Source organism: Cajanus cajan, chromosome 1, assembly GCF_000230855.2.
Source record: "Cajanus cajan strain Asha chromosome 1, NIPB_CcT2T_4, whole genome shotgun sequence".
NCBI classification, from domain to species: domain Eukaryota; kingdom Viridiplantae; phylum Streptophyta; class Magnoliopsida; order Fabales; family Fabaceae; genus Cajanus; species Cajanus cajan.
In genome coordinates, this window is record NC_138517.1 from 17,550,872 (window position 1) to 17,568,639 (window position 17,768).

Genomic DNA, 17,768 nt, shown 5'->3' on the forward strand with positions numbered 1-17,768 from the left:
ATGACGCTGGTAATACCATTTGTGGCGGGTTTTAACTGCCAGAAATTGCCAAAATAACCCCCACAAATCACACATTTTTTTGTAGTGATTAGAGGCTTTGCAGCCAAGCTCAGTGATGAACAGGCTTCCCAGATTTCTAGTCAGTGAGAGGAAATTTCCTTATGTTATTTTTTTTCCTTTTCTCTCAATTTATCAAGGTTTGAGTTATCCAATTGTTTTGCTACTAATGTTGCTTGATTTACTGAGGCCTAGAAATTGATGGCTGTGTAACATGCTCTTAGAGCCAGCCCCTAAAAGGGTACATTTCTAGAGAATTGACTAGAATTTTGTCTTGTATTTCCCTCCACCAATTCGTAGTGTTGCCAAATCAAATTGTCATTTTTATGGTGAATTGTCATTTTGTTTATCTACCACGTGGCTGCTGGCACAAACGTACAACACATTTCATTTTATGTTGGTGTATTAGTCATTCATGGTAAACACTTCACAAATGAAAATAGGATGAGTGATACGTACTGGACACTTCAAATAAGTCCATACATATGTATTCTTACATACTAGACACTTCTAGCTAATACGTGAAGCACGAGAAGATTTGAAGTGGCTAAATATTATGATGACCACTTTTGCCTTGATGTGGCTAAATATTATGATGACCACATGCACCGAGAAAAATGTGGACAAGGTACTGTCTAGTCATATATATTCTAGTTAGATCATATTTCTATTCAAAAAATAAAAAGTTGGTCAAATGAAAAATTTTAATATGTAGTTTTTTTTTAAATTAAAAAATTAATCCTGAATTTATTTTAATACCAACTTTTTGGCACACTATGAGGACCCTGATTAGTTTTCCATGATGAAACAGGGTGAAAGTCTCGGTCTCTTTGAAATTAATGCCTCCACAAGGATAATTTCTGTTTCTGTAGCCAATGGAGGATACTTTACTCCTTATCAATCCAGGTGAAGCAAGGTACTTAAAAGTGAGAGCTACCTAAAAAACAATGCAAAAGATGACCAAGTTATATTTTGCTCTCTTTTATTCCTTCAAAATCTAACTTTGCATCTTGTTATATACTGAACAGTAAGCCAATGTCAAGGATATTTGGAGCCAAGACAGTTCTAGGAGCACATCCTGCACGTACGTGTGGCAGCATTTTCTTCTAAAGACCCCAATTCTTTAAACCCAGAAATTCTGAAGGTGAAGTTTTCATTAATATGCAATTGAATTTCTATGTTCCAGATTTAGCTTCTTTATAAATTATAATCATTTTCATTATTATTGTATATAAATTACTTTGATACTTTCTAAAATTTTATGAAATTGCACCAAAACTCCCCTCTTTTTTGTAATGTTTCTATGAACCTCTTTGCGACAGTGTTATTTTTTTCAAATAATTAAGAGAGTTAATGTAATGTTTAAGGAATATTAGTGTAATATTTTTCAAATAATTAAGGGGATTATTGTAGGAATTATCGGATTTGGCACTATTTTCCCTATCACATTTGGATTTCCATTTCACTTTTTTGGTTATGTTGCTACCATCAATATTTATTCGTTTAATTAAAATTTATACATAAGCATGTATATTATAATTTTTTTGTGAGATTTTTTTTGTTGTATTTTGGTTGTCAAGTTAATCTTGATGCACAATATTTACCCATTATATATATATATATATATATATATATATATAAAATGCAATTTACATCGGTTTTCTTGACAACTGATATAAATTTATACATAAATTTACATCGGTTCTCAGGAGAACCGATGTAGATTTATGTATAAATTTACATCATTTTTTTAAACCGATGTAGAAGTGTATACATTTTTTAAGTCGCTCTATTCTATATCGGTTTTAGAATCGATGTAGATGACTTCGCAAAACTAATGTAAAATATGCATCTTGTAGTAGTGAACCTTGTAGATTGGTCAATATAGTATTCATTTATTAGATTTGTGAAGAATAATTAAGTTAATTTATCATAGATCATTATGCCAATCTATAAGATTGACTAATAATATTCATATATGACTTTTTAGGTTAGCTGATTATATTGTCCAACTTTATAGGTTGGTTGATCATATTGTCCAACCTTAAGACTATGAATAAATTTTCCTATGTGTTAGACTATCTTACCATGCATATATGTACATGTATTGATATTTATGGAATTATAATTATGTGTCAAGGGGTTTTAATGAGGGTGTTTGTGAATAAAGTTACATGATATAAATGAAAGGACGAGTTTTATTATCACATGAAATTCATGCTAAAACTTGCTGAGATTGGACCAAGGTTGGATTAGTTGATTTTATTCATCCAATTTAGTATTGTGTTTTATTCATCCAACTAAACTCTTGTGTAATCGTTATCCTATTAATGATATATGCTTATTTCATTCATTGTTGTATTGTGTTTTTATTCTTAATGCTTGCTTTGGATTGATCTCCCATTACTTGATATAGGGTCCATTGGGTATTGAAAAATAGCCCTTGAAACTAGGACTAAAACAAAATACCTAGTGGGAAACGTATCTAGGATACATAAGTTGGTACACTCACTAAGATATGCAACCTTAGTTTTTACAACTATTGAGTGTTTGATTTACTCTCACAGAGAGGATACATAAGTTGAATACACTCACTAAGGTATATGTTCCTAAGATGCACACTTGGAACTCCTTAGTCTACAAAGATTACACTATGGTACATTTGACTTTATACTCTCTATCTCTGGTTTCGGTGCTTAGTGGGCTTGATATCACTCTTGTTGAAAATGCAAAAGCCAACCTTTCAAGGTTTGAAGTAGTGATATATATATTGTCCTGTAGAATTTGCCCGTTGCAAGTGTCCGTTGAAGCAGATATAGTCCTTCATGACTAGTTTGATCTTTCATTTAATGCTGAAGATCTTGCATTAAATGTTGCTTCCTGTTTATAGACATTGTGTGACTTCTTCTTTGCTTTGTTAGCAGTTGTGTCTGAATTTAACAGAGACCTATAAACCTTTTTGTCACTTTCTGGTCGCGTAGCTATGGAGAGTTGTCCTTATTTGAAAAAGTGATATACTTTTTCTTACGCATGCTTGCTTTTGCTTTTGCGTGCTTTTCTTCTCCTTCTTTTATCACGCTATCATGTTGAGAGCATTTAAGTGATTATAGACGATGCCATGATTTGCCCTTTGAGACTTGATTCTTTAAGTGCTTGCTTGGCAGTCTTCGTCTGTGTCTATTAGTCCTATGCATCTCAATCTGTGATTTTTGTCTGAGCATTTGAGTTTAATGCTTTGACTTTCTTTTAATCTGGTCAACATTACAAATAAAAAACTTTGTTTTTGTCTCAAATATCTTTCAGTCTGTCTTGTCCTTCGTCTTATGCGTAGTTGACTTTCTTCTGTTCTTTGACTCATGCTTTGTCTAATTTCTTATATTGCACTGGAGGTTGTCCTTGACACACTTTTGTCTAATATTAGACTTATAGTTGTCTGGCGCACATATTATACTTTGTCTATTCAGTCAGCTTGATTTGTCCAATTCTCATGATGTGCCTTGCCTTGACTGTTGTTTTATCTAAGTTGACCATTTTGTTTCATCTAATGTTTGATGCATCTTTGTCTTGTTCCAGATTTAGCCTTGTTTTGGCTTTTCATCTGATACTTCAAGGTTTCGTCTTGTAGGAGACCTCGTCTATAATTTGTTGAATGTTCTTCTATTTTTTATCAGACCTGATCTTGATGCTTGACCAACCATCATCTGATTTTCTTGTTTAGTTCATTCATGTTTCGTAGATCTTGTATTTAATGTATTTGATATTGCATTAAATGTTTTCTTGTCGAGTCTGTGTTACATGAAGTCTTTTGTACCGTTTGTATACTTCTATGTCTGACTTCAATCATAACCTAGGCATATATGTACTTTCCTGGCATTGTAGCTGCAAAGGCGTTGTCTTTTACTGACTGATAGGTGTACTTGCTCTGACACATGCAGCTTGTAGATAAGCGCTAATCCATTTTTCTCTTCTTTCTTCTTCTATTTTTGATGACTTCATGTGTTCTTCTGAGAGTGTGGATGATAAGCATTACTTCTCGTTGTGACTTAGTAGACTTCAGATGCAATTCAACATTCTTTGTTTTCGTTTGAAAATTTGAGTCTCTATCTAATAGATAGACTTTGACTTTTTCTTTCGTCTGGTCAGCTGTGTAGACTTTTAACTTCGTCTAGGATGTTTTGATTTAGGTTGACCATCGTCTGTGGTCTTATATCATCTAAGGCTTCATTATTTTCCTTCTTGTGCTGGACTTGATTTCGTTTGATCTCTTCATCTGATATCTTGTAGCTTTTACCCTTTATCTTGGTTGCTCGTGCTCTTTCTTCATCTTGCGTTGTGTCTTGTTGTAATGCAATGTAGTTTGTGGGTAGCTTTATCTGGTGTATATACTTCTTTTGATCAGACTTTATCTGGTGCTTGGCTCATTTTGTCTTGGTTCTGGTGTAGAAGGTGGTACATGCATATTCTCTATTCTTATGTACTTATGTTTTTTTGAAACACTAACACATTTGTTAGAAATAAAAATATGCATTATATTTTTCTCATTCAAAACTTTACTGGTGGGGTTGCTTCGTCTGACTTAACACTCTTCCCAAATTTATGCCTTTTTACCAATTAAAGTTTGGGGAGCCTATTGGTTAAATTTTGTTGAATGGAGTTCACTCTAAATGGTTTCCCCCATTGTTTAATTCTCACAATCAATCAGTTTTTAGAACGAGTTCTTAAAGGTTTAATCCTTGGACTATATTTTGAAGTTCATAAAGAACAAAAATCTTAAATTTCTTTTCTATTGATAGTCCAAACTTGGAAGGTTTACCAACATTGGTGATATGATTTTGTCAAAGGATGAGAAGGATGATACAAAGTTCAAAAGAATTACCGTATCCTTTTAACTGCAAATTTGTAGTGGAACTCACATCCTCGAATAATTTCTATGGTTATTTAGAGAGTAAGTGTTATATACTTGTATAGTTGTTCTATACTCTATAATATGAATCTAACTTGTAAATAGGATTGATATGACTTTTTATTCGTAGTGATCATGGGTTAAAATAATTTGGTATCACTTTAAGGGTAATTTCAAGTTGGACCAAGTTGTCCAAAAGTATAACTTGGCTGACCAACCTAATCAAAATGTTCAAGTTGAAAATATCATTCTTTTACTTGTAGTCCAACTTGCATAAAGAAAGAAAGTTGTAACTAATGTTTCAAAACAAATTGGTAAATAAGTTGAAGTTACTCCAAGTTAGAATCATGTTAGCAATGAGATTGGTCATACTCAAATGTAAGAGAAAAACAATGAACTAAGAAAAGTTGTCGAATAAAGCTTGGAAGGTACTTCTAATAAGCGACGAAGACCTTGGAAATTTAAATTTTGTTGGTAATCAACAAAATAATTTAGTGATCAATTTTGAGATGGCTAGTGACATTGGTGCTTCTAGCACCAAGCTTCCCACGAATGATATAATTGAAGTTAGAGAAAAAAAACATGTGTTCCCCAAGGATTCCAACTTCTTCTAATTTTCCTATTAGAAAAGTATTAGGTCGGATCATGAAATTATGTTTCCTCATGTTTCAAGGATTAGGCTTTGTACTTGGCCTTTCAATATTTTAGGGTAGGCTTCAAACTCAATATTTTAAGATTGGTTAGGCTTCAAACTCAGCCTTAGACTCAAACTTGACATTTTAATATCATGTTAGACTCAAACTCAACCTTAGGCTCAAACTTGGCCTTTTAAAATCATATTAGACTCGAGCTTGGCCTTAGACTCAAACTTGGCCTTTTAAAATCATATTAAACTCAAGCTCGGCCTTAGGCTTAAACTTGGCCTTTTAAAATCATATTAGACTCGAGCTCAACCATAGGCTTAAACTTGGCCTTTTAAAATCATATTAGACTCAAGCTCAACCTTAGGCTTAAACTTCACCTTTTAAATTCATATTAGGCTTGAAGTCAGTCTTAGGCTCAAACTTGACCTTAACATTTTGGTTTATACTGAACCACTTAGTGCAAGCTTGGCTCTATTATCTATGAATTTGTTGCTTCCTTATATTTCTTCATACATTCTTCACCAACCTCAAATGTTTATATATATGTGCATTATCCTTGTAACAATTTGTTAAAATGTACATAAACAACATTATATTTGAGCCTAGGATCTGTATTTGTATTTTTTTTATGGTATTTAGTTGCCACTTTGTATTATTTTTTATGTTTTCTTTTCAAATACGAAACAATGTTATTTTGTATGATACAGTGCAACAATTTGATAATCAAAGCATACTGATGGTGTAGGTTAGAGAAGATGATGAACTTTCTTCCTTACCTTCACCGAACAACAAGGATCTTCTTCCTTGAGTTTGATCCGATTGAAATAAGGTAGATGAAGAACTTGATGCGAGAAGGAGATGATCCTAGCCTACGGATGGAAGCATCCAAGCTTGAGAGTCAAAGGATTGCTCACTCTCAAGTTTAGGAATGGAGGATTTCCTAGAACTAAAGCTAAGCAAGTTTCGGTGACTTTTGAAGAGAATTTGGCTGAAGAAAAATTTAGAATTCTCATATAAGCAAAAGTGATTACAAGAAGGAAGGAGTCAAGCTTATATAGGATCGGCTAAGAAACAAATTGGCGCCAAGGTTCAAGTACCACACGTGGCTCCAAGATTTGAATTCAAATTTCAAATTTGAATTCAAATCTCCACTCCCAAGTGCATTGCCGTAAACCTAGGTGCTAACATGCATCTCAATTTAATTTAAGAAGCATTTAGGGTTGAATTTAAGTCACACATGTTTAGCCACAAGTGGCGCCATCCATGTGACTCAAATGCAACTTAAATGCATTCCAAATTAAACCTAGTTTAACCTAATCACCCTAGTTAAGTATTCCTCCAATATTCCTATTCTAATGACCTAAATACAATGGTCAATCAAATACAATGGAAAGGAAAAATTACAAGAATGAAAATGAGCCCAATATTGGGTATCAAAAGCCCAAAGGTCCATGAAGCCCAAAACTAGGCCTAATAAGCCTAAAGCCCAAACATCCTAATCTAAGGTCCATAATACAAGACCAAAACAATATGAAGTCCTACAGCACTAACATGCAATAAAGAGGTGGTCAGTCATGTAAAGCCCAAGTGAGTAGCACCCTAGGCCCACCAAACTCATTGGGCCTACTAAGCTCTGAAGCAGTCAAATTTTCAAGTAGTCTTCTAGCCATAGCTCTAGTGGTTGGATCCTTGGTCCATGCTCTTCCATCATCCCCCCTCTTAAAAAGGATTCATCCTTCAATCTAAAGACTCATCCTCATCATCACTAGCACCTGCAAAAGGTTTTAAATCACTCACATTAAAAGTAGGGCTAACACCATAGTCAGAGGGTAACTCAAGCCTATAAGCGTTATCATTGATACGCTGTGGAACTTGAAAGGGTCCATCTCCTCGGGGACTAAGTTTTGACTTCCTTTGTTGTGAAAAATGTTCTTTTCTAAGGTAAAGCCAAACCCAATCACCTTCCTCGAAGATCATTGTTCTTTTGCCTTTATTATTAGATTGAGCATATTTCTCATTTTGCATTTGTATATGATTTTTAATCCTTTCATGCAATTTTTGAACAAAATCAGCCCTTAAAGTACCTTCCTTATGTAGTCAAAGGATTAAATCCATATACAGCCTCAAAAGGAGAAATATTGGTAGCCTTGTGGACTACCCTATTATAGGCAAACTCTATGTGGGGTAAATACTCATCCCAAGATTTGTGATTACCCTTCATGATTGCTCTAAGCATAGTAGATAGAGATCTATTAACTACCTCAGTTTGATCATCATTTTGAGGATGACAAGTAGTAGAAAAGAGAAGTTTAGTTCCTAGTCTTGACCACAAGACACGCCAAAAATGACTTAGGAACTTGGTATCTCTATCAGATACTATGGACTTAGGAAGTCCATGAAGCTTAACCACATCTCTAAAGAAGATTTTTGCAATGTTGCTTGCATCATCTACTTTGTGGCATGGAATGAAATGGGTCATTTTACTAAAGCGGTCCACTACCATAAAAATAGAATCCATACACCTTTGGGTCCTAGGTAAACCTAGCACAAAATCCATGCTAATATCCACCCAAGGAGTTGAAGCAACAGGTAAAGGTGTATATGTACCATGAGGCATAACTTTAGACTTGGTTTGTAAACAAGCCAAGCATCTAAGGCAATGCCTTTGGACATCTTTTCGCATATGGGGCCAAGAAATTTTTTTTTAAGCAAACTAAGGGTTTTGTCAACTCCAAAGTGCCTCATAAGCCCACCTTCATGGCTTTCTTTTATCAATAGTTTCCTTATGGATCCTTGGGGTATGCACAACTTCCCTTCTTTATACAAATACCCCTCAGCCATATAGAAACTATTGAAGGCCTTTTGTTGGCATTTTTCATAAATATCACCAAAGTCAAGCTCTTTCTCATACAATTCCTTAATATTATTAAATCCAAGAATTTGAGTTCCTAAAGACATAAGCAAAGTATGTCTTCGAGATAAAGCATCAGCTACAATATCAGCTTTGCCCATCTTCAATTTAATAATATATGGAAATTGTTCAAGGAATTCTAGTCATTTGTCATGCCTCTTATTTAACTTACCTTGACCTCTTAAATACTTGAGTGACTCATGGTCACTATGGATTACAAACTCTTTGGACACTAGATAGTGTTCCCAAGTTTGCAAAGCCCTAACTAATGCATACATCTCTTTGTCATAGGTTGGATAATTGAGGGAGGCACCTTTTAGTTTTTCACTAAAATATGCAATGGGGTGTCCTCCTTGCAATAACACAGCTCCTATTCCAATTCCAGATGCATCGCATTCTAGCTCAAAAGTATGTTCAAAATTTGGAAGAGCTAGTATGGGTGCATTTGTGAGTTGATCCTTTAAGAGTTGAAATGCATGATCATGTTTATTGGTCCATTGAAAAGGTACATATTTTTTTTACAAGTTCATTCAAGGGTGACGCAATAGTAGAGAAGTTAGGCACAAATCTTTTATAAAAACTTGCAAGCCCATGAAAACTCCTAAATTCACTAATATTACTTGGTTTTGGCCACTCTTGAATAGCCTTGATTTTCTCGGGATCCACTCGAACCCCTTCTTTACTAACAATGAATCCTAGGAAAGCCTGGTCCACACAAAAAGTACATTTTTCAACATTTGCAAACAAGTGGTTTTGCCTAAGAATCATTAAAACTTCTCTAAGATGTTCTACATGATCATCTTGAGACCTACTATAGATTAAGATATCATCAAAATAAACTACCACAAATTTTCTTATACACTCTCTCAAGACATGATTCATAAGCCTCATAAATGTACTTGATGCATTGGTTAAGCCAAAAGGCATAACAAGCCATTCATATAAGCCAAATTTAGTCTTGAAAGCAGTTTTTCACTCATCACCCTCTTTGATCCTTATTTGGTGATATTCACTTTTAAGATCTATCTTGGAAAATATGTTAGCACCATGTAATTCTTCAAGCATATCATCAAGTCTAGGGATTGGGTGTCTGTACTTGATTGTTATGTTGTTAATAGTCCTACAATCACAACACATTCTCCATTTTTCATCTTTCTTAGGGACTAACAACACAGGCACAACACAGGGACTCAAGCTCCTTTGTACCCAACCCTTGTCCAATAACTCTTGAACTTGGTTCTCTATTTTCTTGGTTTCTTGTGGATTTGTCCTATAGGCAGGTCTATTGGGTAGACTTGCCCCAGGCACAAAATCAATTTGATGTTCTATACCCCTGAAAGGTGGAAGGCCTTTTGGACCCTCATTAGAGAATACATCATCAAATTCTTTTAATAATTGTGAAACACCAAGTGGTAGAGAACTAGACTTAAGATTTAAATTATGACACTTAAGCATACTTCTACAAAGAAGAATATAAGAAAGTTTTTCAACAAGTAGTGCTTGTTTCAAATTATCTTCTTGTTGAATTCCTTCTAATGGAAGAGGTTTCTCTTCCTTCTTCTTCTTTGAAGACTTATGCTTCTTTTTTTTTCAACTTTTTTTTCTCTCTCTTTTCAATTTCATTTGGACTTGATCCTTGTCGCCACCGGCCCGAAACGGGCTTTCGGCATTCGCGAAGGATGGTTGGACTCGTTTATTTGTTTAAAAATAGTGGATTGCTAGAATGACTTATTCTCAAACTGAGACCTCGTCAAACGAGCAATTTTATTAAAAGGCTCACTAATCCATATTAATCCCAAGCGGGACCCTCCATGGATTAGAGGTTTTCATAAAAGGAGGGTTCGTGGAGTCGCCACCAATGTTTTACTCAAAACATTGGAAAAAGGGATAAGGCAATTGATTTAAAAATCAACTTTGGCCACTACAACCAGAGTTGGGTAAGGGAGTCGGTTACGCGTGGGGAAGGTGTTAGCACCCCACAGCGCCCCTTTCGGGTTCCCTATGACAGATTATTTTCTAAAATAACAGCGTAAAATTACTAAATTACCCCTATTTATTCTAAACAATTATGAATTGACTATCTACATGATGACAGTTTAAATATGAACACAGAAAGCAGTAAAAGGAAGGATTGAAGGGAAACCTCTTGAAGCGTGCTTTTTATAAAAAATGAACTGGGAAGCGTTTTGGCGTTCCCTCGCTCTACAAGCCCGCTCCTCGCTCTCCTAGAACAAAATTTTAACTAAGGGAATCAAAGAGATTTCCCCTCGACTAGGTTCGATCCTCAAGCAAAATGGCTCGGGGCTCAAGAACTTCGTCGGATCAACTCTCCGAGTGATTTCTAGGGCAGAACACTGCTCAAAAACCCCAGAATACTCAAGGAGAGGGTTCAAACTATGTTGAAAAGTGTGGTAGGACGTCCAAATGGCCTCCTATTTATAGGAATGGGCCTCAATACGGCCTACAGGGGCAATACGGCCGTATTGAAATTTTTGAACTTCAATACGGTCGTATTGAAGTTCAATACGGCCGTATTGAAGTTCAGAAATTTCAATACGGCCGTATTGAATTCAATACGGCTGTATTGAAGCTTCAATACGGCCGTATTGATTCCAGTACGGCCGTATTGAAGTTTCAGAAACTTCAATACGCCGTATTGAGTTCACTGTGGCCATATTGAAGCTTCAATACGGCCGTATTGGGGTTCAGTACGGCCGTATTGGGCTTTTTCCCTCCACTTCTTTATTTTGAGCTATTCTAAGACCTCTAGACCTACAGAGAACCCTCCTAGGGCCTTCGAGGAGTCCTTCTGGCTGATTATCCTTCAGTCTTCGAGAGTCTTCAAGCTTTATTTCCGACCCGGACAATTTTAGGGGTCTACAGCTGCCCCCCCTTTACTTAGTCAAACGGTCTTTTGGTGTACCGGCTGACAAGTAAAGGAGTTGACCCAATTGTCCGGGTGATGTGCCGACCTTCTGACTTGTAATGTCTTCCGGTGGAAAATTGTTGAGTAGCCTCTCCAGGTTGTTGCATACCTTGGCGCTTCTGACAACCTCGGTAGCTAAGTTTAACACCAACGTGCCTCTGACGACGCTGATGGCTGAGTATTGTCTCTCCAGACCTTGAGTATTGTCTCTCCAGACTTTGTTTGAGTATTGTCTCTCCAGACTTTATTTGAGTATTGTCTCTCCAGACTCTGAGTACTGTCTCTCCAGACTTCGAGTACTGTCTCTCCAGACTTCGAGTACTGTCTCTCCAGACTTTGTTTGAGTACTGTCTCTCCAGACCTTGTTTGAGTATTGTCTCTCCAGACCTTGTTTGAGTACCGTCTCTCCAGACTTCGTTTGAGTATCGTCTCTCCAGACTTTGCCTCTCAAAGATGAGGTAGTTGAGTATAGTTTGTCTCCACAGTCCATAATGCTGCTTCGACGGTTTGTTTTTCTGATTTTGTGCCGCTGAGGGCTGGATAACGCAGGGATCCGTCTAGGGGATGTGCAGTCATTCATATGTTCTTGTGTCCCAACTTGCATTGCTTAGTTGGTACCCATGGGAATTTTTGACTCCTTGGGGTGTAGACACAGATGCTCTCTGAGTTGAGCGATGCCTTATGTTTGGCTAACGTCCTTTTGACGTGAGTGGAGTATCCCGGTTATCCTTATTCGGGTGTCTCTCTTTGATTTTCTGATTGTGTTGCCTCTGTGTAGGCTGTTATCCACTGGGGGATTTTGTCGTTGATTTTGATTAGCCTCTTCTGTTAGGCGTATCGGCTTGACGTTCGATGTTTGGCTAAGAGCCGGATTCCACTTGGGGAATACTTATTGATATTTTTGATTTTCTTCTCCTTTTTGCAGGGATGCCTCTTGAGTAGGCGATTGGGGATTTGGGGATCTTATTGTGTCCCAGAGTATTATTTAGGAAGCCTCTACAGGCTTAGCCTCGCTCAGTGCTTTGAGTCGGAGAGCTATCTTCCACCGAGGAAGTGTTAAGTCCTTTGACTTGTATATACTGTTTGGATGATCGCACTTCCATTGGGGATTGCGTCGATTTTGCTTTGATAGCTCTCGCTGGGGGATTTTTCCGTGAGCTTGAGCTGAGGTTCCCTCTGGGGAGTATTATTTCTGCGAGCCTCTCCAGGCTCAGTTATTCTGCATACTGTGGAGGATATGGAGTATTATTTTGGTAAGCCTCTCCAGGCTTAGTTATTTGGTACAGATTGTTTGTTGGATTTTCTATATCCTTGCCTTTTTTATTTTCGGCTTTTTCTGTATTTTGCCTTTTCTTCTGATTTTGGCTTTTTCTGTATTTTGCCTTTTTTATGTTTTTGGCTTTTGCTGTACAGAAATTAAAAGTGTTAAAGAAATTAGATTTATGAGAGAGTATTATTTCGGCAAGCCTCTCCAGGCTCAGTTATTTTGTAGGAGTATTATTTCGGCAAGCCTCTCCAGGCTCAATTATTCTGTGGGAGTATTGTTTCGGCAAGCCTCTCCAGGCTCAATTATTCTGAGAGTATTATTTCGGCGAGCCTCTCCAGGCTCAGTTATTTTGAGAGAGTATTATTTCGGCGAGCCTCTCCAGGCTCAGTTATTTTGAGAGTATTCTTTCGGCAAGCCTCTCCAGGCTCAGTTATTCTGTATGATGCTGTTGATTTTCTGAATCTTTGTATTTTGCTTGCTGCTGTCATACACAAGCAATTTTCTATTTTTCTATTTTATGCGGTTGCCTCATGATAAGGTCTTTGAATGTGCAACTAATGTGTGTGTGATGCACAAATGAAATACAATTTTTTACTTTTGTTCATTTATTTAGAAAAGTGAGTGGCTCTCCCTATCCTCTTCTTCTTGGAGGACTTTCTGTCATTGACGCGAGGGAGTATTTTTGTGAGCCTTTATGCAGGAGATTATGGATTTTACAGGAACCCCTCCAATTTTCTTTTATTGACCGATTATTAATGGAATTTCGTACAATTTTATGAAAAACCAATTCAGAGGCATAATCACATGGTCAAGAAAGAAAAGAAACAAATGGATATTTTTATTGATATTCACAAGTGTTTTTACAGAAAGATATACAGAAGGAAATTTCTGAAGAATGGCTGGCCAGGGTAGGCTATATACATTGGGCTTAACAATTATATCTGTAATTGTTGCTCTTTACGTTCCCCTAATTGCTTCGGCCTGAGCCAGGAGTGTAGATGCTGCAAGATGCTTGCTTCTAGAAGATAATCACTTGAACCGCCTTTCGGTTTTCGGTTTAAGCGATCGTTGCTTGCTTTGCTTTTACATCTTATTCTTTTGCCCCTAACTTTTGCTTAGGACGTATCCTAACGGGGTAAATTTGCCTTTGTTTTGCCTAGTACCCTTGTACTGGCAGGCTTTTTATTTTGCCCTAACTTTTGCCTAGGACGCCCTTTTTGGGTTTTCATCCTAGCGGGCCCATGCAAGCAACGTCTTCAAGCATAGTACTTCTTTACCACGTCAGTGTTGACTAAGTATCGAAGTTCTTCTCCATCCATGTTTGTGAGGATCAATGCTCCTCCTGAGAAGGCTCGTTTTCCCACGTATGGTCCTCCGTGATTCGGGGCATACTTTCCGATTTTGTCCTTTTGAGTTGGTAGTAATTTCTTCATTACCAACTCTCCCTCATGGTAGACTCGAGGGTGGACTTTCTTGTTAAAAGCCTTTTTGATCTTCCTCTGATAGGCTTGACCATGGCATATGGCGTTCAGCCGTTTCTTTTTGATAGGGTTCAACTGGTCATATTGGCTTTGAACCCATTCTGCCTCGGAAAGTTTTGTTTCCATGATTACCCTTAGATAGAATATCTCGACTTCGATGGGTAGAACTGCCTCCACCCCATAAACGAGTGAGAATGGAGTAGCTCCTGTAAATGGACGTACTGAAGTCCTATAGCCATGAGGAGCGAAGGGTAACATCTCGTGTCAGTCTTTAAATGAGACAACCGTCTTTTGCACTATTTTTGATGTTCTTATTGGTTTCCTCGACTGCCCCATTCATCTTTGGCCGATATGGGGAAGAGTTGTGGTGTTGGATCTTGAATTCTTGGCACAGTTCTTCCACCATTTTGTTGTTCAGATTAGATCCATTATCAGTGATGATTTATTTCTCCATGCTTCCACTAGATTATTCTAAAATCGTTGGGACAAGAGAGAAAAGAAGGAAAGGGTATATTTTTCAAAAGTTTGTGTTTTAGAGGGGATTATTTTTCAAAAATGGTTTTTGTAAGAATGGATGGCCAAGGTAGGCTTATGTGTTTAGGCTTGTTCGATTAAACACTTATGAGGTTAAGCACATCTTTGTTATTAATGATTGTGCTTTGACAACTTGGATAGCTTCCCTTGAACCTTTCTTTTTGAATTTGGTTCGTGTTACCATCATGGATTTCTTTTGTTTTTTGATTGTCCTTATTTTTGCCTAAAACACCCTTTTGTGGCGTTTTAGCGGACCTTTGTTTTTGTTTATTATTGTAACCCTAACTTTTGCCTAGGTCACCCTTTTGTGGGATTCCTAGCGGGTCTTTTTATCTTTAGGATTTCTTTATCCATGATGGCACTTATTGAGGCCAAGAAAAGGTGCTCCAAGTTGACACACACACTTCCACATAAAAATGATGTGGGTTTATTATTATTAAGATGATTTTAACCTCATTCATGTTTATTCAAACAGGGTTAAAAAAAATGTGGTTTAGAATTTTATTATAAGCAAGAAAAGAAGCAATGAGAAAGAATGATTTTATTATAATCATAGTGGAAGCATGTGTCCTTATTTCATCACTGATATGGGTCCCAATGTTGACCTCTTTTATCTCTCGGTCATGCCCCAAATTCACGGTTTCGAATTTCTCTTGACGAGCTTCTTGATCTAGCAATCTTTGCAGATCCGGAGAAATGGTCTCCTCATCACTGTCCAACTCAACCCTTTCACCTTCGGATCCCGGTTAGAGCGAACAATTACAGACACAATTATTTTATTGGTTCTGTTTAGGTTTAGAATTTATTAATATTGATGAGGAAAGAGAGAAAAGAACAAAAGAGAGTGATGTGTGAAATGCCTCTTTATTGATATATGTAAAATGTACAAAAACCCTTATTTACATGAAAAGGTTCTCATGATCTCGGGTACTGATCATGAGTCCCTAAAAGAGAAGAAAAATATGAAGGGGCCCTATTGTGGCTTGCCATTCTCTACTCCTGCTTTGGTAGAGGATTCTTGCTCACGTCGGGCGCTGTCGAATCGAAGGTGACCCACCCAGCATCAATAAGGTTTTGGACCTTGTATTTGAGAGCTAGGCATCTCTCTGTTGAATGCCCTGGTGCCCCCGAATGGTATAAACATTTGTCTTGTGGCTTGTACCAATCGGGGTAAGGTGGGTCGATCTTCTTTGGTGGAACATGAGCTAGAAGTTTGGCTTCTACTAGCTTCGGAAGGAGATCGCTATAAGTGGTCGGAAGTTTATCAAACTTCTTCACAGGGATGAATTGCGATCTTCCTGACTTCGAAGTGGAAGAAGCCGAGGATATGGTTATAGCATTGACTCCTCCCTCATTCTTCTTCCTGAAGGTCTTCTTAGCCTCGAATGATTGGGAAGGCTTAGCTAGCTTCCCACTTTTCAATCCTTGTTCCACTCTCTCCCCAATAGTGATGATGTCCGAGAAGAGTGTCGTTGTGTTCCCTATCATTTTATCGTAATAGGGACCAGTCAACGAGTTGATGAATAAGGACACCATCTCCTTATCTGACAGCGGGGGCTCTATCTGTGCCGCCAACTCCCTCCAACGTTGGGCGTACGCCTTGAAGGATTCATCGTTCTTTTTACTCAAGGCTTGAAGATCAGACCTATCGGGTGTTAGGTCAATGTTGTATTTGTAGCGCTTGAGGAAGGCGTCGGCCAACTGCCTCCATGTGTGTACTAGATTTCCATCTAGCTGCATATACCAGTTGAGTGCAGTTTCAGCCAAGCTCTCTTGAAAGCAATGAATCAAGAGCTTTTCGTTTGTGGCATATGCAGCCATCTTTCGGCAGTACATGGTGAGATGACTCTTGGGGCAAGTCGATCCCACGTACTTTGGGAAATCTGGCACTTTAAATTTAGGAGGGAATTGAATGTCCCTCACTAAACACATGTCGGCGGCATCCTTAATGTCAAAGTCATGCCCCTCCATAGCCCTTAGCCGATCCTCGAGGGCATGGAATTGTTCCTTTGAGATCTCGGGCTCTTTTATTATAATTCCTGCCCCAAGGGGTACGGCATTTGGAGGATCTTTTTCATGCTCTTCCTCCTCTCCCTCATGATGGGACCCATGATCACTATGATGAGAATCATGGATGTTGTGATGACGCATGAGTTCCATCATTTGCGCCATCTGCTCTTTAAGCTGTGAAAGCTCGGTTGTGAGCTTCTTGTTTTGCTCCTCCAATGCTTCCATTTTCTTGATTTTCCGTGCGCGCGTAAGGATAGAGAGATGACCAGCCACTTTCTAAAATGAATGTTTAGTTAGTTTATTTTATGGAATGAATACACTCTTTAACACGAGCTTGATAAACCTCCATCTTTAAGGCGCTGCCTTTTTAAGACGGAAGTTTACCACCCTTCTTTATCTATGATTTCTCCCCAACGGAGAATCTCTATAGTCATGGGTCTCTTTCACTCATGTCAAGAGGTATTGGTGATCCTAAAATGTATGTTTTCATGAGGATGCATGATGTCTTATTGGTAATGATGTACATGCTCCTCACTTTTATTATATTTTCACACATGGTCTTTCCTCTCATGTCATGGTTTTTTATGCATGGGGATTATTTTTAGACCTTATCACGAGGTTATTTATTAATGCACAAACAATGTCACATAACGAATGTACAAACAATTCACTCATCCACGAACAGTCACGAGCGAATTACGAGGTAGGGGTCTCCTGCAGAAAAGTGCATATTCAAGGAGGATCTAACTGTTCTCACTTGGTCAAAGGCCCCCAAGGTGCCCCCATTATAGGGACCCAATTCCTCTTGTCGTAGGTCGATGGAAAGCTCCAACGCACCGTCGGACTCAAGTTCATGGTTATCACCTTGAGTGATGCTTTTCGACAACGGTCTCATAGGCTCCTATAAACCCATCAACCGGCCGTACTAACATCCACTCCCTATGGATTACCACTCATGCCCCCGGGTATAGAGGGAACTGTTGTGTGCAAAGGTTTGTGTGCAATTTATTTCAAACAATTGCGGAAATTTAAACA

General features: G+C 37.8%; 1 protein-coding gene across 7 annotated transcripts in view; it reads left to right on the forward strand.

Moving 5' to 3' along the window:
* LOC109793152 (UTP--glucose-1-phosphate uridylyltransferase 2-like) overlaps window positions 1–17,768 on the forward strand; it is a 37,936-nt gene that overhangs the window by 11,008 nt on the left and 9,160 nt on the right. The window contains exons 11-13 of one of the 7 annotated variants that reach the window (XM_083075991.1): window positions 869–963; window positions 1,086–1,201; window positions 6,350–9,544. In XM_083075991.1, coding sequence (XP_082932117.1) covers window positions 869–963; window positions 1,086–1,167 — 177 coding nt within the window. In that variant the 3' untranslated portion in view covers window positions 1,168–1,201; window positions 6,350–9,544. The other 6 variants (XM_083075992.1, XR_014434341.1, XM_083075990.1 and 3 more) reach the window with 6 other exon arrangements.